The sequence below is a fragment of the Triturus cristatus genome, chromosome 8, assembly GCF_964204655.1.
Source record: "Triturus cristatus chromosome 8, aTriCri1.1, whole genome shotgun sequence".
In the NCBI taxonomy this organism is placed as follows: Eukaryota; Metazoa; Chordata; class Amphibia; order Caudata; family Salamandridae; genus Triturus; species Triturus cristatus.
In genome coordinates this window covers 274,776,850-274,801,922 of record NC_140591.1, presented here as the reverse complement: position 1 = coordinate 274,801,922, position 25,073 = coordinate 274,776,850, and the positions used below count along the sequence as shown (strand labels likewise).

Below are 25,073 nucleotides of genomic sequence, written 5' to 3'. Positions count from 1 at the left end.
CAGGCCAAAACCGTGCTTTTAAAAATTAAAAGGTCACCCCATGTAGGCCTTTCCGACTACAACGCAGGGCACACGGTATTTAAAAGTAGGACATATAGAAATGTATGGTTACCATGACCTGAGTTATCCAAATAGGGTTACCCTCTCAACATGTAATTTTCAGTTCCCATAACCTTACAGTGACTGGCATGCAAAGGCAATTTTTGCCTATCGAAAGCCTTGCTGTCCTATGTAGAAAACCAGAGTACAGATTAAAAATCCAAATACTGTACTCGGGAATGGGACTAGCTAGAAAAATAGTTAAATGACTATTTTTAATAGTAATTAAAACTCTAATTCAATGGTGAAGCCAGATCTTTAACACATATTAAGGAAAACTATATTTTAGAAAGATACCTTTTCCTTGCCTGAAGTTCCTGGAGCCTAAAATTTGCATTGGTTCTTCCACTTTTGCCAGCCAGTAATTAGTATTTGAATAGGTGTGAAAAAGGTGCCATAAGTTCCTTCCATGAGCAAAAAGGCTCACACGAATGGGCAGAGAGGACTCTGAACTGACAGAATATGCAAGGTGGGGCTCTGAGCATCCTTTTTGCCATTACTGTGTCAAATCCTGCTTAAATTTCAAATCCTTCTTTGTCTACTGGGATTGCATATACAACTGGTGGTCTACTTGAAAGGAAAAGAAAAAGGATGCCAAAGCAATTCTTATGTGTCCACTGTCTGGTTGCCGGAAATCCTTGCTTTGTTCTATCAGACTTCTGTGCCTCGGTTTACTGGGGGTAACATGGTTGCTTCAAACTGCATTTTGGTCCTAGATATGAGAGGACAGTAGGATTACCACAGTACACTCCCCATCACAACTCCAGCCTTTAGAGCCCAAGTTTAGTGTGGACAAAGAGTCTTGCTATCTTGAAAATGCCCAAAGTGGGTAGGGTTGGTTTTAGGTAACTTTACCCCATTGGTTGGGGCATGTCCAGGAACCATTTCCACCGATGCACAAATGCGGCACCTTCAGACACCCACTGCAGAACACTCCTAGACCGGAGGAAGATCTGAAAAGAGCCTGGAATGGACCCGCTCTCATTTGTTCCAAGGACAAAGTAGAGGACTCCAAGGATCATAAGACTGACCTCCTGTTAAAGCTATAGGGACAGAACAAGCTACAAGATGCCTTTTCCAGCTATTGCCCAGCTGACCAGTGGCAAATAGATGTGGACTGGGCCCTGCTGTTGCCCTCTGCCTGACAGCGTGACACTCTGAGTCTCCTAGTGCCTCCCTTAAGGTCCAGGGGGGCTTTACAGTGTACATCTGTGGGTGACAGGGACTTAAAGGACCTAAGAAAGAAGTTAAAGAATTTTAACTAGGACAAACCTGGTTTGTATCTTCGACCCGGGCTCCAACGCGTTTAGTATCAAATTATGCCTAGGTCTCGGTATACCACGACTACGGACAATCATTGGCACTCTGTGCTCTCTGGAGCTATTTATACTTAAAAACTTAAAGAAATTATATCTCCGGTTCCCCTTATTGGATTTTTATCATTTTAGTGTCATGTGTTGGGATGAGCTTAGGTTTAGTGACCATGAGGGTTCACTTTAATAAGGGTTGTGAGTAATCTTTCAGGTCGGTAGTCGCCCCCTCCCCCCGGCCCACGCAATAATCAATTTTCTGACAACAATGAATGGCTAACAGCTTTAATATCTACAGAAATGATCTCACTTCTCAAATGGGAAATGAAAAGAACACAAAATCAGAATTACATCCAAGAATTATTTTAAGACTTAATTTACCATTTTATGATGAAATATACAATCAATTATAACAATCAAGAAGTGCTTCACAATTTGGTTATATCCGTTACCATATCACATCTTGAAGTGTGAGGGGTTATAAGAGCATAGCATCCATAACACAGTGCAGCCAGAGAGAGACAACTGGGCCAGAATTTATTAATATACAGGAACCCAGTGATCCTGTTAACTAGTAACATTTCAATGAGCATCTCCCCAGCTTATTCATGGCGACTTGTAACTCCTTAGTATTATCAAAGTCTGCATGTCAACATCCAGAATCCCAGTTATTCCCTTACCCACAGTAGAGTCCTGTCTTTACAGACAGCTCTGAAGAGGGCCCTACATATACATGGGCTTACTCTGCACTGGTTCTAACACTGCAAAGCAATGGGTTGATTTGTTACAGTGAGCAGCATCACATTTCTAGTGGCAGGCAGAGGTCCTTTAAGCCAAATCATAGCAACTTTTCATCTGCTACATAGCCCAGTACTGCTTTCATGGGGGTCAAGTGAAGCTGCCACCCAGTGATATCCTCCAGGAATTCGGCCACTTCATGCCAGTATGTGGAGATGACCAGGCATTGCAAGGCCAAGTGAAACAACCCCATTTTGTTAGTGACACATTGGTGGCATTCTGTACTTATTGATACATCAAATTAGCACATAGCTGCTAGGGAGTAGTACAGGCGATTAAGGGCTAGATCTACAAATCTTTTTTGGAGGTTGTAAACAGCCCGATTCGCAGAATAGTCTCTGCGGGGGATAGGACTCAAGGGCCTAGTGACTTCAAATCAGCTCGATTGAGGCAGGTGAGGCGTGGCCAAGAGCCGTCGGGTGCCTTATATTCCCTGCAGGACGTGAAGAGACTCTGCGAGGATAGCCCGATGTTGCCATAAAGCCATCGTCATAAGGCTGAGGACAGCACCGCCCGAGGATTGGTGTCAAGGGACTTTTCAAATCTAGGAATAAAAAAACCCAAGCATTTGCAAAGCGATAGGTCTTGCATTTACGAGAGTTTAAGCTATTGGCACCGTAAATGACCATGCCTTTTATTTATGTTTTAAAAAACGAAACAAAAATAAAAGGCATTGTTATTTACAATGCCCCTACGTGTTCTATGGCAAGATGCAGGATGGTTAAACAGGGTTTCTGACACGGCCTCTGAGGAAGAAGCTGAAAGTGCTTCAAAACGCGCAAGACCGACGAGACCGAAAACGAGATGGGAAACCGCATGTGCATGGAATAAAGTAATGTTACTTACCTGTCACGGAGTGCGGCTTCATCTCTGGGCAGCTTGTTGTGGAATACAAAATTAGCGGTGGTTCCAGGCCGCGGAAGCAACGCACCACCTATAAATCTTTAAAGGACCCGCAGGAATGGCAAAGTCCGGTTTTTGTTTGGGCGCAGCAGGTAGCTTTATTTACATGCGCTATCCCATCCCAGGGCCACTGGAGGGTAAGAATTGTGTCACAACATGGGTGTCAGATGCCTAATCCCACTGGAGGGTAATTATTTCAAATTGACTACATCTAACAGCGTGCAGTGTTAGTATGGAATTATTCAAATTGGCGCACCGGAAGCCAAGGAAAGCCATAGAACACGTGGGGGCAAAATGCAGGATGGTTAAACAGGGTTTCTGACACGGCCTCTGAGGAAGAAGCTGAAAGTGCTTCGAAACGCGTGAGGCCGACGAGACTGAAAACGAGATGGGAAACCGCATGTGCATGGAATAAAGTAATGTTACTTACCTGTTACGGAGTGCGGCTTCATCTCTGGGCAGCTTGTTGTGGAATTAATCTATCTATCTATCTATCTATCTATCTATCTATATCTAGATCTATATCTATCTATCTCTCTATATCTATATCTATCTATATCTCTCTATATCTATATCTCTCTATATCTATAGCTATCTCTCTATAGCTATCTCTCTATAGCTATCTCTCTATAGCTATCTCTCTATAGCTATCTCTCTATAGCTATCTCTCTATAGCTATCTCTCTCTCTATATATATATATATATATATATATATATATATATATCATAGACTGCTCACTCTATAACTCCATACCACTCCGCTGGAACAAAGCGAGATAGGACCCAAATAGGTGCTTGATAGATTTTATTCACAAGCCACTCTCCACCATGACGCGTTTCGGCAGCTTCTCTGCCTTGATCACATGACAGCGCTAACACGGGAGACATTTGTTTTTAAAGTGATAGTGCAAGGTCACATGATACATTCAATACCATCAACATAGAAAACATACTGTAAAATTACAAGTGTATAATTTAAAAGAAAGACATCAGGAATTGCTTATTTAATCGCTAAATGCCACTCATTATAACAGGACCTGATTGTCATGACTGTTGTTGATGTAATGTTTCAATATTTATATACCCAACATGTCACTTCAAAGGTTAAAATAATGGCCTAAATGCCAAAAGCCTTTGTGTTTTCCGTTTGTTGACTGATTGTTTTGCATAGGACCTTTGTGATAAAAAAGATGATTAAACCCGTGTATCCAATAAATATTAAAAAAAGAAAATTTTAAGAAATTAGCAAGAGAACCGGTGTTGAAATTTTCGTAAAGTGCAAGTGCTTAAAAGGTAATAAAATAGTGTGCGCGTTGGATTGGTTATTAATATATAACCTCCCAGAATGTGCAAATGTAATAACTACAAGGATGCTATCTAGTGTCACAGACAAAATGTCTGAGCTATAAGTTCTAAAGAAATATATATCGCCGACTGAAATCACCTATATGCCGTATGCTCAATTAGAATATTAACTTTTACCTCATGGACTGACAAATATATGTTGTGGGGGCTTAGATAATTACTGGACATTCCTAGCTCTAATAGACCTTTATAAATAATGGTATAAAATGTTTTAAATACATAAATACATAAATATAAATATAAATAAATTCTTAAAACATCCACATATAAGATCTATAAAAACCTCCCCTAAAAAAGTAGGTAAAATACCAACATTGTAACATATCATTATTGTCTGTGCAAAGATAAATTAATTAAAAGATCTCAAATCATAAGACAATTGAACAATTTATGATGAAAGAAGAGTTACGGTTCAAAAAGTGATAGTGAGGTGTGACAAGCATATAATATAAAATATGTTAAAAGAAGAATTTTTGTACTTAGATGTTGGTATATACAATCTTAAAATTATTCTTCCACATAAATATCCAATCCTAGCATATCACACCATCATCCCACTGAATTCTATTCATCCCTGGCAGTAATTAGGAAATAAAGGAAAGGAACCTGATGCCATTTATACAGCTGATAAAAGTATGTCTAGTCAAGGTATGTGTACAGATCCTCGCTAGTATTAAGACCTCCTGGATTCTTGGTGTCTAGCTCTAAAATGTAGCGTGTTTCAAGGCGCCTAAGTTTTTGTTCCCGATCTCCCCCTCTGTCTAGTGGAGGTATCGTATCAATGACATAATACTGAAGATGTTTTAAATTATTGTCATGTTGTGTCTTGAAATGCCTTGCTACAGGGTAGGTTGGGTCGCTGTTGGTAATGGCTCTAATGTGCTGTAATATGCGCTTGTGTACTTGTAACTTGGTGCTACCTATATACAATAAGTTACACGAGCACTGTAACACATATATAGCAAAGTCAGTGCGACAGGTCAAGTGATGTTTGATTTCTCGGGTCGTACCATTGAACGCTGTCTGGTAAGTGGTTCTATTTGAAGCATAGTTACAAGCTTTACAGACAGAGCATTTGAAAAAACCTTTCCTAGCCACCAGCCAACCCACTTTCTTACTTTCCTCAGGGTTTTTCCTTACTAAAGCTTTTGCCATTGTGGCCGCTCTTCTGTATGTAATGGCAGGTTGTTTAGGCAAAAATGTACCAATTATAGGGTCATCATGAACTATTGGCCAATTCCTTCTTATTATGGTTCTTATCTGTTGTTCCTGCTTGGAATATGTAAGGATGAGTCTAGTGGGCTCAACTAGAGTCTCTCCCTTGTCCTTTCTCTTTGTCACATTATTTATAAGCTCATGTCTCGCGAGCCTTTTTGATTTGTCAATCGCACTCTGGATGGATGCATTTGTATAACCCCTGTCAAGGAATCGCTGTCTGCATTCTTGCTGTTTATTGTTGCAGTCCCCATCCTCACTACATATTCTGCGAATTCGAAGCATTTCCCCATACGGAATGCTGTATATCAAGTGTGGAGGATGTGCACTCGAAGCATGTAACAGAGTGTTCCCTGCCGTTTCCTTACGATGCAGTGAAGTGTTCATGCAATTGTTCACTATGTTGACCTGAACATCTAGGAAGGTTATACTGGTGTTGCTTATGTTGGAAGTGAACTGTAGATTTACATCATTAATATTTAACGATTTGACAAATTCAATGGCTTTATCCTGGGTTCCCTGCCATATAATGAATAGGTCATCTATATAGCGTAACCAGCATACGATGTTGTCTTTGTATGTCTCCTCATACGTTTTCATGAGGACCAGCTCCTCCCACCAGCCCATGAAAAGACAAGCGTAGCTGGGGGAAAAACTGGCCCCCATAGCAACGCCTTGAATTTGCTGGAACATTTGATGTTTGAACATAAAGTAATTGTTCTCTAAACAGAAACCCAACATGTCCATTATCAACTTGTTATGCTGTGCATAGTATAATGGTCTATTTGCCAAAAAATAGTCAACTGCCCTTAGACCATCCTGGTTCTTGATGCACGTGTATAGTGAGGATACATCCAAGGCCAGGAGAAAATATCCTTCTTGCCATCTGATCTTGTCAATTTTCCTGATGAAATCCCCAGTGTCCTGCACAAATGATTTCAATTCTTTCACATGTTCTTGGAGGAAAAAATCAATATAGCGTGACATGTGCTCTAATGGTCCATTGATGGCAGCGATTATTGGTCTCCCGGGGGGCTTGTGAATGTTTTTATGAACTTTAGGAATAAAGTACATAGATGGAGTTTTTGGGTGTTCTGTTTTTAAATATTTAAACTCTTCCATACTCAAAAGCCCCACACTCTTCCAGGCCAATAACTTAGAATGGAATTGATTTATCATGGCTTTATACCTTAGTACAGTACTTCTACGGTAACATTGCACATCATTCAGTTGCAAGTAGGCTTCTTCCATATAATCATTCATTGGCCATAGTACAATGTTCCCCCCCGTGTCGGAGTTTCTGATGACTGTTTTGTTTTCTTTGTTTAATTTTGTCATCAATTGGTTATATTGTCTTTCATGATTAGTTACTTTCCTTTTTTGTTTGTTGATTTTGATGTTAAGTTTCTTAATTTGTGCCACGACCTGTTCATTGAAGACATCGATGGAATCACGCGGCATGATGGGCATAAATTTAGACTTCACCTTGAAAGGAGTAATCGGTTTCGTGTTCACATTGATTTCCAACAATTGATCTTTGGTACCTGGTTCGAAAAGCCGGCTTTGACTTGATCTGTTTGTAGATGAGTCAGATTCATTCGCCAATTCTTGTAGGTTTCTCAGGGCCTCTAAGTCTGCCACTAGTAGTTCACAGGTGTCACTTGTGTTTGTCATCATATCCGTACTTTCAACTCTAGACCGTGATTTTAATTCATGGAACTTTTTAAGTTTTAGCTTACGGATAAATTTGTAGACATCTACACGAGTTGTTGGATAATCAAAGTCAGACTGAGGACAGTATGATAATCCCAATGACAGTAACTGTTTTTCGGCTTGGGTCAGATCGATATTAGCCAAGTTGATTATTGTTTTGGCCGTCGATGTCGTTGAAGGAGGATTATTTACTGTCTGTTTCTCCATCCTCCTCGTCGTCCTCTCCCCCTGTTCGAATGCTTGTTGTAAGTTGCGTTTCCTTGCTTTTCTCCTTTGTCTTCTGGACGTTGTTCGTCGTTTTTTGCCGGTTGATTACGCGGCCTCAATGTTTCCCGTCTACTTCTTCTCATGTAGTCTAGTTCCTCCCCCAAGGTAGGTTTGATGGCATTTGAATGTGTTCGGTTTGGTCTTCCTTCAGCTTCCGATTCGCTCTCCACAGCTGAGCTTAGATCTGAAGTTGTATCATCTTGGATATTGGGTGCTGGGGCGGTTTTGTGCAGTTGTCCATGTTCGCCTGCCGCCTTTGATCTGTATACATCAAATTTACGTGAGAAGGTGAAGATCTGTCCACTCGCATAGTCATCCTTGTCCCTTTGGAACTTGAACGCTTTGCGTTGTTTAATTTTATCTTCCTCTTTGGCCAACCTATTAATCATTTCCTCGTGTAATTTTGTTTGTTGAGGATCCCCTAATCCTTTTATTTCTGATTCCAGGGCGTCTATTTTGAGTTGTAATGCCTCACGGTCTATGATAGCATATTTTACCAGTACTTGGACCAATTTCCTTGATGATTCCAGATTTATTTCCGCCCACTCGGCCATCATTAAGGGGTTTGGTGTATCGTAGCTAGGGGCTATCATGATGCGCAACCCCCTCGGTATTCTGCCCACATCCAGATATCCCTGCAGGGATTTTGATTCCCACCATTTTGATTGTTCTTGTCGCATAAGCTTCTCCAGTATGCGATATTTTTCTTTTAATCCTTGTTCATGGATTGTTTCCTTATTTGTCCCTCTGATTATTTGGGACTGTGATGTAGAGGGTGTGTCTGAAAACATCCCTTCTGCAGCCGATTCCCTGCTGCGTAGCGCTGCGGTGGACATAGTGCGCTTGTAAAGAGTAATCCTATGATGTGACCCGTAATGGAACCTGCCCTCTTAGGTTTTTTGTCAGGAGCCAGTTCCCCGGGTGCACGCCTCCCCACCTGTGCTCAATCACAACGCGGTTCCGTACCTGCTTCGTTGGCAGCTCAAAACGCCGTCACCTCCTCGCTGGATTGTGATCCACTCGAGACCTCCGGTTCGGCGTTGTTCCGCTCGTATCAGGTAGAATTAAAACCGCTTGTTGTTCCACAGGGGGCTCCGTGTTTCCGCTACCGGACTCACTGCAGTTGCTTCCGGGTTACCATCCTCCTCGAGGCCTCGGGGATGGTCAGCTGACCCAGAAGCTTCTAACTTTGCCGTCCACGGAGCCAACTCAAAGGGAGGGGGTCCCGAACACCGGGGAAAGTCAAAGCCGGCGAAAATATCATAGACTGCTCACTCTATAACTCCATACCACTCCGCTGGAACAAAGCGAGATAGGACCCAAATAGGTGCTTGATAGATTTTATTCACAAGCCACTCTCCACCATGACGCGTTTCGGCAGCTTCTCTGCCTTGATCACATGACAGCGCTAACACGGGAGACATTCGTTTTTAAAGTGATAGTGCAAGGTCACATGATACATTCAATACCATCAACATAGAAAACATACTGTAAAATTACAAGTGTATAATTTAAAAGAAAGACATCAGGAATTGCTTATTTAATCGCTAAATGCCACTCATTATAACAGGACCTGATTGTCATGACTGTTGTTGATGTAATGTTTCAATATTTATATACCCAACATGTCACTTCAAAGGTTAAAATAATGGCCTATATATATATATTATATACTGGCGGTCGCCAGTAGATAGTTATAGTTAGGACCTATTTTCCACAGGAAATCCGCAACATTCTATTTGGAATAACGTTGGCGCCGGTTGACGAATCCTCGCGTAATTTTCCAAACTTTTGGCCAGTTCCGCTCCGTTCCTACCCTGAAAGTTTTGCGGTGATCCGTCAAGCGGGGGCCGAGAAAAAAGGGGGGTCCCAAACCACTGTTTCCCCATGCAATTTCCCATAGGATCTGTTGTCGCAGCTACAGCCCGAACCGCTGAACGGAATGACACCAAATTTGGCAAAGAGGTAGTCCTCAGTTCGGACTCGTGCCTTTTGCATATATGGTGTGAATCTGTTCAGTAGTTCCTGAGAAAATTAGGGTAAAAAAGTTAGTGATATCTATGGCCGCGGACCGTACCCGCACCGTAAGCGCACCCTCCCCGAACCGAGCGCGCACCCTCCCGATCGCGCGCTGAATGCTAATTGGCTGTCGAGTGTCTCTCTACATTCGAAACCAGGATCTGTTGGCGGCCATTTTCTGCCTCGGTAGAAGCGAGGCTGATTAAGTAAGGGAAATAAGTGTGTAAAACATATAAAGGGGGCAGAGTGGAAATACTCTGACCCTCTAGAGGTGCTTAGGGGGTCCCAGAAGGACCCCCTGGGGCCCCCTTTTTATAAAAAAAACAAAAAAAACGGCGAAATGCACGGACGGTGCGCGCATCCTATCGCGTTTGGTGCACGGATCCTCTCGCGTTGGGTGCGCGGATCCAAAAACATGGAAAAAAAATATATAAAATAAAGTTTTGCACATATAGTTAAAAAAATATTTTGAGAAATATAAAAAAATATGTTTGAAAAACCCATTAAGTCCAAATAATATTTTTTAATTTTTAAAAGTATTAATTGAAAAAATAAGTTTAAAAAATGGTGATAAAAAAGTATTTTAAAAAAAATGTAATTAATGAAATGACACTGAATTTGAAAAATATAGAAATCCAATCAAAATCATTAAACATGATATCTTTAGAGATAAGTTATAGATAGGAATTAGCATTTAAAAAACCTTTGAAATTCACTGAAAAAAACCAAAGGTTTCAGGGGCGTTATAGTTAGGAATTGGCATTTAAAAAACCTTTGAAATTCACTGAAAAAACCATAGGCTTCAGGGGTGTTATAGTTAGCTGAACATTTCCCTCGTACAAAACCCTAGAAATTCCCCTGTTATAGTTAGTTCAGCTAACTATAACTCGCGCCCCCGCAATGCACTGCTGATGACGTCACATATTACATCACTCATGACATGGTCAGTGACATCACTGATGACATCACTGATGACATCACTGATGACGTCATCCATGTGATAAATCAGTGCATCTTCTCACACCCTAATATAACCTTTGATACACCAACTAAAAATTTCAGACGGCCATTTTGACAACCATAGATACTCCAATACCAATAACTACTCACCCACTCATTGACTCTTAGGTCTACATACATCTCCACTCACTCACCTGTACAGTCACTCATACTTAGTCACTCTGTGCATTTATACACCTATATAGACACTCACACTCCGCCAATCATCCATTGAGGTACTGACACATCTAGTCAGTCATGCAAATAATTAATCACAGTCAAATTTACTCAGACTATACAGTTAAAAACACTCAAGTTCACTTACTCATAAAAATACTAACAAATTCTGTGTCTTCCTGCAGAAAAACAAACAGCACATGCAACAGATATCCTTGCACTATGGCGCATACAGCCACTCCCAAAATCACACTCTCACATATAGATAGTTATATACTCTTACACACATATACCCTGCCTTTCACATATGTCGTTACTCACACATGTACCACTGAGATATACATTCAATCACTAACACACCCATACATACACTCACCCAACCATACAGTCCATCACAGATGCACTTTTAAAACCATGCACCCACTGAATCACCCACCCACACATCTAGTCACAGAGTCACACACACCCTACCCACACAAACACTCAGGCACCCATACAGATACTCAGACAACCAATCAATAACCCATATAGACACTCATATAGCTATTCACAAAACCATGCAGCCACTTGTACACCAACACACAGACACATACAGACATTCACACAGTTTAATCACTAGTCTGCAGTAAGATACATTTAATGACTCACTTATAGAGTCAGTTACGCACCTAGAAAATCATCCATTCACACACTTGTACACCCACTTATTTTTCAACAGGCCTTTCCCTTTATATATTAAACATATTAAAACTGTTCAGCAACACATACTCAATGGATGATGTCATCAGTGATGTCACTTGAGAGGTCATCAGTGATGTCACTGACCATGTCATGAGTGATGTAATATGTGACGTCATCAGCAGTGCATTGCGGGGGCGCGAGTTATAGTTAGCTGAACTAACTATAACAGGGGAATTTCTAGGGTTTTGTACGAGGGAAATGTCCAGCTAACTATAACACCCCTGAAACCTATGTTTTTTCAGTATATATATATATATATATATATATTTATATATATAAATAAATAATGTAACACACGCACAATATACAAATAGACTTTTTTGGTGGGTCAGGTAGGAATCCACAGGAAGATACTTTATCCACCAGAAAAAGCATTACCGAAGGTAAGTAACTTGTTCTTATGATGGATACATCTACCTGTAGATTCCTCGCCTTTTGAATAGAATCCCAAAGCAGTACCTCACTCGGAGTTGGGTGCGTGTCTGCCTATACCAAAAAATCTTGTAAAACAGAATGGGCAAAGTGACTGTCCCTCCTCACTTCAGAATCGAAGCAACAGTGCTTCGCAAAACACTGGTGTCAAGACCTAGATAAGGCAATGGTGGCAGAAAAGGCAGTATTCATACATAGAGGGTGTCCCCTATAAGTGGGTGCGAGTGTGGGGCAAATGGAATTCGTTCCGCAGCAATATTTGTGCCCGCCCCCGCCGGAAGAATCTGACCCAGATCTAAGCGACTAACCCACACGGACTATCGTAGAACTGCCTGAACATCCGGGATCGGGGATTCAGGAACTTTTGTAGGATATATTGTGGAGTAAAGCAACTATGTATGTACAATGTATTACCTGACAAACTACCCTGTACTAAGTATATCACGATATTGACAACTGATGAATGTAATCAGCACTGTTTTGAACTTATAATAATAAAATAAAAAAAATAAAAAATAGTGCTTCGCAAAACTGTGGAGCGAGGCCCAAGTTGCCACTTTACAGATGTCAACTACAGGAACACCTCTAGCCAAAGCAGAAGTAGAAGACTTTGCTCTAATAGAATGAGCTAGAATACCTTCTGGAGGTTCATTGTGAGCCATGGTGTAGCAGATCTTAATGCAAAGGAGGATCGAGCTGGATAATGTTCTTTTATGCACAGCTTTTCCTTTCATCTTGCCCACATAGCCAACAAACAGCTGATCAGGCAGCTAGAGATCACGTGTCCTGTCCACATAAAAACTGACTGCTCTTTTAGGGTCCAAACAATGAACCCTTTCCTCCTCTTTAGATGGATGTGGAGGAGGATAGAAAGTAGGAAGGGTGATAGACTGGCCCAAGGGGAAGGGAGTAACCACCTTTGGCAGGAAAGCAGCCCTAGTTCTTAAAACCAAGTTATCCGCATAGAAAGTCGTGAATGGGAGCTTCATACTAAGGGCCTGAAGCTCACAAACTCATCTAGTAGATGTTATGGCAACTAGAAAACCGGTTTTAAAAGTAACTAGCCTTTAAAGTTACAAAAATGTGTGAGGCTTCTGGGATGCCGTGGCTGTGCACACAGTGCTGAAGATCACAGGCCCTAACGCAACTGGAGGACAAAACCATCATTGTAAAGTGATTGTGGGGCGGGAAATGTATTAAGATTCCCGACAGACAAATGCTCTCTGATATGCAGTTGTATAATGTGACCGCTAATTAATGTTTACCTGCTGCTCTATTTTTTTTTTTTGACACAATAAAAAGATTTATAAAAGAAAAAATAACTAGCCTTGTTGGACAACTATGTAAAGGTTCAAACGGAGAACACTTAAGGTAAGTTAGTACCAAATTAAGATTCCACTGAGGCCATAGGAGGGTATTTGTAAGTAAATCCCTTAATAACCCATAGCACTATATGGGACTTAACCAGAGAAGGTTGTTCAGTTCGCTTTTTTCTGCACCTTCGATGCATATCGTTTTTTTTTTTTTTTTAAACTTTATTTTTCGTTTTGAAAACAAACTAGTACATTTCAACCCCCCCTCCGCCCGACATCAGAGATAAGCAGTACATACAGGTTGAAGCAGCAAATATAGTCATATGTAGGACCAAAGAGTGAGACAGGTCACAGGCCATAACGTGAGGGCATCCGGTCCCGCCCCGCTCAGTGCCGTACAGGTGCAATCTCGCCTACCTCTCCGTCCCCCTCCCCCTCAGAAGTCAGCGGGGAATACAACTCTCCACTCGTACCCTCCGACTCACTCCCTGGCGAGCGCCCCTCCTCCGCCAACCCTTCCATACACAGGACTCTCCACGCCAGAAGGTCCTCCTGCAATTTGTCATCCCTTCTAGAGCACTGCATATGTGTTTCTTCCGCCAGCGTCCATTCCCTCACATCCCAGAGCCACCTATTAAGCTCCGGGGCCCTCCGTCCCATCCAGGTTATCGCGACCCTACGCCTCGCCAAAACCAGCATTAACTGCAGCAATTTATAGGATAATTTCCGTTTCCGCGGCTTGGGAACCAGGGCTAACAGGCAGTGTAGGGGTGTCTGTTGGATTCGGATACCCGTGGCGGCCACAATGCGGCCCACCACTCCCACCCAGAACCTCCCAACCAGCGGGCAGTCCCAGGCCAGGTGTATAAATCCCGCACCCGCGGCGCCACACCGTGGGCAGTTGTCCCCTCTGCCCGTGCCAAATAGACTCAGAGCCCGTGGAGTTAGGTAGGTGCGGTGCATGAAATTAAAATGAGTAAGCTTAAACCGCGCGTTGCATGACACTTTCCTCGTCAAGGCTCCGATTCGGGTACGTTGCCCCTGATCCAATGGCTCTCCCAAGCATATCGTTTTTTTCATAGGTTCTCCATAGAGTTAGGAGTCTTTCGACATTTGTTTTTCTGATAATTGCAATGTTGTTACAGGGAAAAATGTCTCCACAGGGGAAATCTGGTTTTCAACTGTGCAGGGAATGTGAGGGGTAAATGTCAATCATGTGCATTTCTAGCATCCCCAAAATGACCTGTTGCTCGTAGTATAAGCTTTATTCGATATGAAAATATCATAAAAGCAGTACATTTCCGAATAAAAATAAACACATTTACAAGGTTAAAATTGTTAAAAAGTGATTAAATCGTCATCTAACACAGCTTATACAATACATTTTCCAATACAAATTATGGTTCGTAGTTTTTTTTTTTAAAAAGACCTTAAAAAAATCTAAAACTGAATGTGTGGACTGGAACCCTACATGGAAAAAAGGGACCCAATCCATGAACCTTAGCTAAGTAAATGCTGATCACAATTAATGTCTGCACTGATTAGACAGGGAGGCTTCCTAGCCAGTATCTTGCTTCTAATTAGCCAGGCAGAGCCCAAGAATTTAGCCACCCCGCATATCAGGGGAAGAGAGGAGGTATCTGTACATAGGATGCGGAGAGCATTACGATGGCTCATTGGGCCCAACAATTGGCAAACCGGCTTTAGCCACCTCTTTCTAGGGAGCCTGTACGCCGGGCAGGCAAACAAGAGATGTGCAGTCGACTCATTAAGATAAGCACAGCCCGGGCAGGTTAAAGGTGTCATGGTTGGCCCTTTCCAGCGTGCAACAAAGCTGTTGGTCGGAAGAGTCCCAAATCTCAGCTTCATGTATAATACCCGGTGTCTAGGGATCTGGATAAAGTCCAAATAGGGTTCCAATGAGCAGGTGTTGGAGGAAACCCTCCGCCAGTTTCCCCAGTCTTGGATTTTGAGTGACCTGTAACTGTACCCATTCCCAGTATATTTTTTTTATAACCTGTTTTGTGGGTGGTGTCTGGCTACGCCAAGCCTCATTTAGGCCAATGGCAGATAAAAGTTTCCGGAGGTCTGTTAGCCATTTTATCTTACTCCCAGAGTCCGCTGCAACAAGCTCATCAAGAGCTGCCGCATAATGGGACAATTCGGCAGTCCTTTTGATGCGAGCCCAAAACAAAAGGGGGCGCAGACGTACTATATCTTGGAATGAGTGTCTCCCTAGGTCAAAAAATAGAGGCTTCAAAGGCGTCGAAGAAGGTAAGGAGAGCATATCTCTCAAACTTATTTTCCGACGTGGCAAGATCACTCAAATTCTGAAAGCCCCAAAGCTCAGAACCATACAGGGCTTTACCGGCATAGACCGCAAGCACAGGGGCCACAGGCCTACACCCAGCAAGACGCTGTTCTCTCAAGATGGCGCCAGATGTCCTCTTATGATTTAAGAGCATCTTGGCATGGTGGGGACCCCATTTCATATCTTTAGCAAGGCAAATTCCCAAGTAATCAAAACCCTCCACATTGTCCAGCGGGACAGCATCCAGGGTAAAGTGATTTTTAAAGCGTTTGGACGGGTTGATACACATGGTCTTGGTTTTGGTGGTGTTAATTATCAGACCATGCGATTCGCAAAAAGTGCCAAACCTGTTCAAAAGCCTCTGAAGACCTGTTGCTCTATATTGATAAAGGAATTCATCCAGAAACATAGGTCTAGGTTACACAGCACAGGATGCACGAAGAAGGGTGAAAAATTGAAGACTACTACTGAAGTAAATGTTATTGTGCACTGCATTTACCATGATGCACTGGTGCAAAGTGAGAGGTGGGATGTGAGGCAGTGTGCGCCCACCCTCCTCCTGTTTGAAAGGGCTCCCTTGAACTACTGAGTTGACAAGCTTGTGCTGATGCACCTGCGCCCAGTGTGTGGTACAAAGACCTGAGAAGACTTTGGGCAGCATTTTCAGTACCCCCAAAACGTCTTCTTGCTCCCTCTACTGATGAAGGAATGAATCCAGAAACACGTGTCTAGAGTAAGGCTGCACGAACAAGGGTAAAACATTAAAGACTACTACTGAGGTAAATGTGATCATGCACTGCATTTACCACGATGCATTTGGGGCAAATTGAGTGCTAGGGTATGAGGTATTGTGCTCCCACCCTCCTGATGAAAAGGCTCCCTTAGCTACTGAGCTGACAAGTTTGTGATGATGCATCTGCATCTAATGAGTGGTAGAGAGACCTTAGAAGACTTTGGGCATCATTTCCAGAACTTTTTAAAAGAAATTGTTTTTAAACTGTTTTGCACTTTAAATTTCTTACCTGCCCTGTCTCCCTGGCCCTGGTCCGACGCGGCAAGTGCCGTTGCGCGGAGGGCTTTCGGGAGCAGTAAGAACTTCCTGCTGGGGTTAGCGCACTAGTTTTTTTGCACCCCCGCCAGTATTTAGGTTCACACTAATGCGCAGCGGACGCAGCAGTTAACTAAAATCCAGGGACGCTGCTAGATGTGCTGTGTGGATGCCTTTATTTTTAATCATTGCCTGAAAGTTTACTTGTTTGCTACTACATTGCTGCTACACGATCGTTCTGAACTTTTTAAAAGAAATTGGTTTTAAACTGTTTTGCACTGTAAATTTCTTACCTGCCCTTTCTCCCTGGCCCCGGTCCAACGCGGCAAGTGCCGTTGCGTGGAGGGCTTTCGGGAGCAGTAACCACTTCCTGCTGGGGTTAGCGCACTAGTATTTTGGCGCCCCCACCAGTATTTAGGTTCACACTAATGCGCACGCGCAGTGGGCGTGCCAAAGGCAAGCCCGTCTGCGCCCGTCCGTGCCTGGACCGGCCCAAGGCCCCCCCAGGTTCTTGGCCTCCGGACCATAAGAAAATTAGCTACTCAGTTATGGAACTTTCAAATCTGCGCCCAGCACCCATTAATGCGTGCTCACGTATGGTGTTAGATGCCAACAGTGGGCCTTTTAAAGCTTGTCCCCATTGTAATTACATACCCTCTATGCGACCTAATCGGAATGCCTTTAAAGCGCACTCCTCTTATCTTGACAGTGGAAATATCAGCACAGCACTCAAATGTACGCTCACTAGTTAAACACAAATATGAGATAGCGGACTTGTTAACTGATCACAATCTTGAGGTTCTTTTTATTACAGAAACCTGGACAGATCCTTCATCAGGACCTGACCTTACTGATGCTACTCCAGAGAGCTACACAGTCTTAAGACAAGCTAGAGCCAACAAAAAAGGTGGTGGGCTGGCGATAATTTATCGCAGCAATCTCACAGCAAAAATCGATCATATCCCCTCCTTGGCCTGTGAAGGTATATATTTCTCTATCCAGCTCACCTCCTTTCAAACCTTTAAAGGCATTTTACTCTATCGCCCCCCAGGACCCTGGACAGAATTTCTCTCTACACTAAGTAACCTGATAGAACCACTGGCAGCTGAACCCACCCTCACGATCTTGGGGAAAACCATCTTGATAAGGACACCAACACATTACTTTTAGATCTGGAAGCGGTGGGTTTATCACAGCGAGTTTTAAATGCCACACACAAAGCCAGCCACACTTTAGATGGCCTTTTCTCAAATTCCCAAGCTATTCGTCTACAGAGTATTCTCCCTTTAGTTTGGTCTGACCATCATGCGATTATATTTAACATTCATATTGATAACAAGCCCTCTTCTAGTACCTTAAAAAACAAGCCGGCTGTCATAAAAGCTTGGAAAAGTATAGATCCCCAGCTTCTTAAAACACACTTATGTTCAACCCAACCAGTTGTCTCTTCAGATCCCAACCTTGCCTCAGTAAACTATACCAACTGGTTACATGATGCATTTAATCTGCTGGTGCCAAACAACATTTTCTCAAAAAAACTGAGCTCTCCGTCAGCCCCTCGGTTCTCTGAACTCCTCAGAGAACAAAAGAAATTGTGTAGAAACTGTGAAAGAAAATGGCGTAAATCTTATAACTGTCAGGAGAAACTTGTTTATAAAGAAGCACTTACCAAATATAAACTATTGATCGTGCAGGAAAATAGTAAATATTACATCGCTCAGATTGAATCTGCGCAAGATTCTAATAAGCAGCTCTATCAAGTAGTCGCCAAATTGTCAGGTCAAACATCCTCCTGCACCCCAGCACCTTCACAGTCATTATGTGACTCTCTAGCGAATTACTTTTTTGAAAAAGTAAACAACATCTATTCCAAATTTGCATCTCAGACCAACACTGCTGATCAGTCCTCAATAAGTAGTACCACTGAATACTCCTTATTACAATTTGATAACGCCACACCTGATCAGATTGCCAATATAATCACTTCCCTGAAATCAGGCTCTGCTACGGACCCTTGTCCTCCGGCTGCACTCATACCAGTCATAGAACAAGTGGCACCTGTTTTATCTAGCATTTGTAATGCAATGTTTGCTTCAGGTATATATCCCACTACCTGGAAGAAAACTATCATAAAACCACTTCTAAAAAAGCAAACCTGGATCCAACTCACACAAAAAATTACAGGCCGATAGCTAGCCAGCCTTTCCCGGCCAAAATGTTTGAAGAGGTGATGAATACTCAACTCTCCAAGTATATTGAAGATCATCATCTGCTAGACGACACTCAGTTTGGTTTTCGTAGGGGCCACGGAACAGAGACCACGCTCATGAAAGCGGCTGAAGATATTAGAATTATTCTGGATCAGGGAGGCATGGCTGTTCTTGTATTGCTGGATCTCTCAGCAGCTTTTGACACGGTCGATCATACCATCTTGATCGACCGTGTCACTAAAATGGGTATCCAGCAAAAAGCTAGAGCACTTTTGACCTCTTTCCTCACCAACCGCACTCAGTCGGTACATTTTGGCACCTTTCAGTCTGCCCAACTGGCCCTCCCGTGTGGTGTTCCGCAAGGTTCATCCCTAAGTCTGACACTTTTTAACATCTATGTGTCGGATTTAGCCAGAGTAATTAAGGGACACGGGATGGGCCTTGCATCATATGCAGACAATACGCAGTTGGTGTTGACTATACATAATGATGGGGAAAAGGTAGCAGCCAATTTTTAAAGAGGCATGCTCGCCATCAGTAGTTGGATGACCAGCAATTGCCTTAAGTTGAACTCTGATAAAACAGAGGTTATGACATTCTGCAAGCTATCCCCCCGTCTGGTCTTCCTCTTGGTGCCCTTCTTTACTGGGCCTCCCTCCACTCCCAGTTACTAGGGTTAGGAATTTAGGCATCATATATGATGACAGACTGACTTTTGTACCTTATGCCAACTCGGTGGTTTCAGCTTCATTTTACAAACTACGTATGATAAAAAAGATCTTACCAATTCTTCCTTTGACTGCAGGAAAAACTCTGGTTAGTACACTTGTCATGTCTACCATTGACTATTGTAATGAGCTTCTTGTGAAAGCCCAAAACAAGGTCATTCGAAACTACAATCAATCCAGAACGCAGCAGCCAGAATGCTGTCAGGAACCCCTAAATACAAGCCAATCTCCCACGTCATCCAGAAGTATCACTGGCTCTCTGTGAAGAATCGTATAAAGTTCAAGGCCTTGTGCATTGCCTACAAGGCTTCTCGTAAAACTGGACCTCAGTTTCTAATCAGAGAGCTAGCGACTTCTATTACAGCACAGGCCCTTCGCTCATCCACTGCATTTTTGCTCCGAGTGCAACGCACCAAAACTGCTTCATGGGGCGATAAGCGTTTTATTGTCACCACTGCTAAACTTTGGAACTCGCTTCCATTAAAGATCAGATCATGCCAGTCTTTACTAACTTTCAGGAAAGTGACGAAAACCTGGTTGTTTAATCATTAAGTCCCTTCGGTATATGGTATAAGCTGGCTGTCCTCAGCGCCGAGACACCCATGGGTAGTTGAGTGCTTTATAAATCTCAAACATAAACACGCCTAAAATGACTTGTGGCTCTCCACTGATGAAAGAATTAATCCTGAAACATGTGTCTAGAGTTACACAGCAGAAGGAAGTGTTATCATTCACTGCATTTACCATGATGCATTGAGGCAAATTGAGTGCTCAGATGTGAGGCGGTGTGCTCCCATCCTCCTCCTATACATGTCAGGTATATACACCTTAAAGATCACCCATGTACAACAGAACCCACATTTTTGTCCAGAGGTTCAACACTCAAGCACCACATTTCCTCAAAAAAACCCATAATGCAATGCCATGGAAGGACATCTGTAACCCACAGAGTATGGTAGCTCCACCAGAATATCTATTAAATGCAAGAATTGTTAACTGTACTTTTAAATATGCATCACCTGAGTGTGAGAACTTGTGTTTGGAATTTATAAACAAATTAAACAAAGTGGCAACAGGGCCATTGGCTAAAGAAGCAGATCCTAGGTATAACAACGTACACACCGACACTTACAGCATATGTCAAGAGTGGGTGAGTGTTGTTTCACTAGAAATTTAAAAAAACAGGTCCGGTATATACAAATCTGAATGTTTTTCATAAATGTTTAAAGAGACAGAAAATGATACGGTGTGATTTAATTGGATTAACAACTGTCACTATAATGCGGAAAATCTGCTGTTAAGGCTCTTAAAAGAAATAGATGTAGAGAATATTCAAGGAACAATTACTGTAATAGATGCCAATACAAAAATGATAGTAAAGACATTATTTCAGAAATTACTTCAATTGCTTCTGATATAGTGAAAAATACACTTGAAGACTATAGATGTGAACCGGAATAACTTAATGTGTTTGAATTTCAGTAGAATTATTACCATATACTCCTTATGAAAAAATAAGCATTAGATGATTGATATAGATTTATTACACTACCCATTAATGATGTTAAGGATGTTTAATTAAGAAAGATGCACTACAATACACAATAGCAAAGGAACTCAATTTTAAAGTACAGATGGCAAATTTGCATTCAATGCACTTTTTACTTACAGAACAATCTATTTTTAGATGCAAAAAGATTTACATCCATTGTAACTTCAGTCACTGAAAACAACACATTTAGTGATGAATGTAACACAATTACAGCTAAAATAATTGTCAATTGAAAGTATCACAAAAAACAGAAATGTAAGAAATTATGAAAAGGGCTCTTATTTTGTGAGATTCCAGGGAATTTGCTGTCAACCAAACAAAGTATTCACATATTTAGTGACTGAGTGAGCTGATTGAATGTTGTGGTTATACACTACACTCACCAATACAAGAAGTGAGAAATGCATACCATTGGCCATATCTTTATAGATAATGTAATTGTTACTGAACAAAAGACTTGCTCAGATTGCACATAGGGCAAGTAGCTTAACACAATTATTACAGATCAATGTTTATTTAAGGACTAGAAATGGTTTCATGCAAACACAACAGGCATACTAATGAATATACAAACAGCTGGAAAGAGTACATTAAAGCTATTCAAACAAACACAGTCGGCTTCGCATACGTAAGGAGGTATATATATTCAAAGGTTTCACTCGTTTGGATCCAATCCGAATAGTTGGTGCATTTGCTTTGTTTGGGAATCTGATGACGAAGAAATAAATAGACTCAGAATATCGAAGCGGGTGTACCAAGAGTGGGCAAGTCGAAGCCAGAAAAAATGTGTTCACCTATAAGCCACAAAATGTGGGCACTAAACTGAACTCAAGCAGTTGTGACTTGAGCGTTTGCTTCCTGGAAGTATGTGAAGACTGAAAACAAACTGTGCTCGCCTTACCTTTTCCATTGCATTACAAAAACATCACATGCAGACAGTTGGAATTACACATTTAATAAAATAGAATGTCTTGATAATTTAAAAAAATTGCTTGCCATGATAAATATAAATAGGGAATTGAAGTGGAAGTTATCTGTCGATCATCGCAGAAGACAGAGGTGAATCGCATGGCAGTGCTTTTCAGATGACATGTATGTTACATACAAATCAATTGCAACAGTATGTCAAACAAGAAAGAACTACATTTTTAGAGTGTGTATAAGGAATGATTAGGGCTAAGAAAATTAATGCTTTGAATGGGCATAGTAGGTAACACGGTGTACAAGATCACCATAACATTTTGGAAGCAGGTTGACATTAGTAGCACTATTAAACATAACAGAAATGCAGCCAAGAAGAATCTTCCATTCTGCTATCCAAAGAGCTACGTTTAGTGAGCAACAATACAAGGTCATCCAGCCTGGCACAGAACAAATGTAGGAAGAGGAATGTTTTGATACATTTGGATGCCTTTCAAATGTGTCTCTAACTGAGCGACTGTTTGTTCTGCGAGGCAGATACGAGGCATCACAATTCCCCTGCGCCCTGCCAGCCCCCAACCCAATAGAGGATCATTGGGGAGAAAGGTGTAAAGAGACCTAAGGACCTGGAAGGAGCCGCAATGAAGACGGATTGCTTAGGAGAAGATGCCAGCGACCCGTTGTTCGACTACAGGCCTGGAAGGTTTCTAAGCAATATGACAGACTTGGGAATATAGTCATATGGAACCATGTAGCCAAGAGGTCCTACAAAGGGTTGAGCTAAGGTTTAACCCTGGATTATCTAGCTACATATGCTTTAAATTACTGAAATTTGATATCTTGCTTAGGACCTACCTCACTCCTCAACAAGTGGGTGAAATATACCTGACAGACAAAGTGCAGACCCACATGCAGGAAGAAAGATGCTAGACTTTATTGCATGGTTTGGCCTGTGCTATCACCGCCATATTTAGAATGGATCACCAACACTCTTACCAATCCGACAGGGAAAAACAATTTGATGAGATATGAAATATTACTGTTTACTGCAATACCACAGCCCAAGAAATATGAATCTGGTTGTAATTGTATGGCTTTGGTGCTGGCTAAATGGCTTATGGCGATGGCATGGGCTGAGATAGAAAACACAATAATGAACATGGAAATGAGCCAAAACAGAACTGACCTGGGGTGAACTTTAGGCAGCACTAGTTAGGAAGAGAAATAAAGTGACGTAAGCCCCAATATCAGCCCAGCACGCGTTACATTCGGCATCTATGAAAACATGCATTTTATGATATTGTAGATATTTATGTTTGTGTCTAGAATGTATATTAATTGTTGGAAAAAGTGTCAGCTGTATGGTTTCTTGACTGATTTTAAGGGATCATTACAGATTTATTGGAAGAATGCTGCAAGAGCTTTCGAGAAGGGTGTCTGTCATGTTGCTTGTGAAGCTGCACACTCACTTTAATATATGTCAAGGAGGGAGCAACACTGCGTTTGGCGATACGGAGTAAAATCTATTCTAATTCTATACCCCTTCTGCCTGACAGGTAGAAACGTAGCAAAATGAATTTTAGGGCCAGAATCTAAATTGTAAAGTAGGTAGGATATGTCATAAGGTTGTCCCCTTGAAATGATTTACTGGAGCTACAAGAACTTAATATATTAGACCTAAGTATGCACATCAATTATATGGGGCAAAACAAGACTAAGGTGTGTTGGGATCTCTTAAGGGGCTGAACAAGCATTAATCTAAAGCAAGTTTTTGAGTTAAACTAACAAAAGAAGGCGGCTAAGAGTTTTCAAGCCAGCCGAGCTTTAAATTTGAATATTCCTCTACTCACCTTAATTGTTCTTGTTGGTAAAGGGAATTAGTGTATTACTCCCTCAGAAAGTAATTTTTCTTAAGTGGAGAATAAGAGTGGAAGTTTTTTATACCTACTGGCAGCAAACTAAATCAGCCTTTGATTAACTACATTGGTGTCTGTAGTCACATCTTTTGTGGGAAAATTATATTGAATTATAGATTATATTGGCATTCTGAAACAGAACAAAAACATGCCAAAGAGTGGGGGATGATTTAGCAACTTAGGTATACAACATGTTGAAAACACGATCTGTGAGGAGGATGCCATTTTGACTGCCCTATGTAACACACATGGTAATGGGATTACTATTTCATAACCCTCAAATCACAAGAGGAGCTAGGAAATTCAAAAATCCAGTAGCTTTTTTCACAAATATTAAATGTAAAATCTACAATCAAATACACTCAGACAAAGTTTTGGGGTACTTACTCTCAACCATTCCACCATGTTTTCTTCAATCTCACTATCAGCCGAGATGTCTAAAATCAACCGCCTTGTTAAGTGAGCTTTATGGTACCTCATGAAGACATCCTTATTTTGTACATATTTTAGCACAAGAAGCTGCAAGAAAATAAAAATGTTAAATTGTTCAGCTTTTTTAAATCGATAACCCAAACTTACAAACCTAGGACAGATGATATACAATATAACAATCACAAGGATTACTTCCAACTAGCTGAAAACTTCACTGTTTTTCTTATAGCTTCTTTAACTTCTAGCTTTAATTCCTCGAATGTGAAGAAATTCTTGATGCATCATGAGACTCAAACAATATACAATTTCAACAGTGAGCAGACTGAGCAAGATACCCAGCACAATCAATTTGTCACTGGAGTCTCTAGAAGTAGCAACCTCTTAGACACTGAACCAAACACTCATTACCACACACTGCCTTTTACATATATTAATTATTAGAGAACAGCAGTGGTTGCTTGTAATCATAAGTGAAATTTACTTGCAATGTTGTAAGAGCGAGGTTCTGGTGCTTATTTTGAATAGTCATATCAGAAGGGGGCAATGATTTTTTTTTTTTTTGAAAATTCTTTTTATTGGCATTTTGAGGTTTAAACGTACATAC

The 25,073-nt window shown here is 41.5% G+C and overlaps 1 protein-coding gene across 2 annotated transcripts in view; it reads right to left on the bottom strand.

Moving 5' to 3' along the window:
• The window catches only part of CUL5 (cullin 5), a 677,835-nt gene that overhangs the window by 161,084 nt on the left and 491,678 nt on the right, over positions 1-25,073 (bottom strand). For both annotated transcript variants that reach the window (XM_085621507.1, XM_085621508.1), the window contains one exon: positions 24,425-24,556. In XM_085621507.1, coding sequence (XP_085477633.1) covers positions 24,425-24,556 — 132 coding nt within the window. The remainder of the gene's footprint in view (positions 1-24,424; positions 24,557-25,073) is intronic.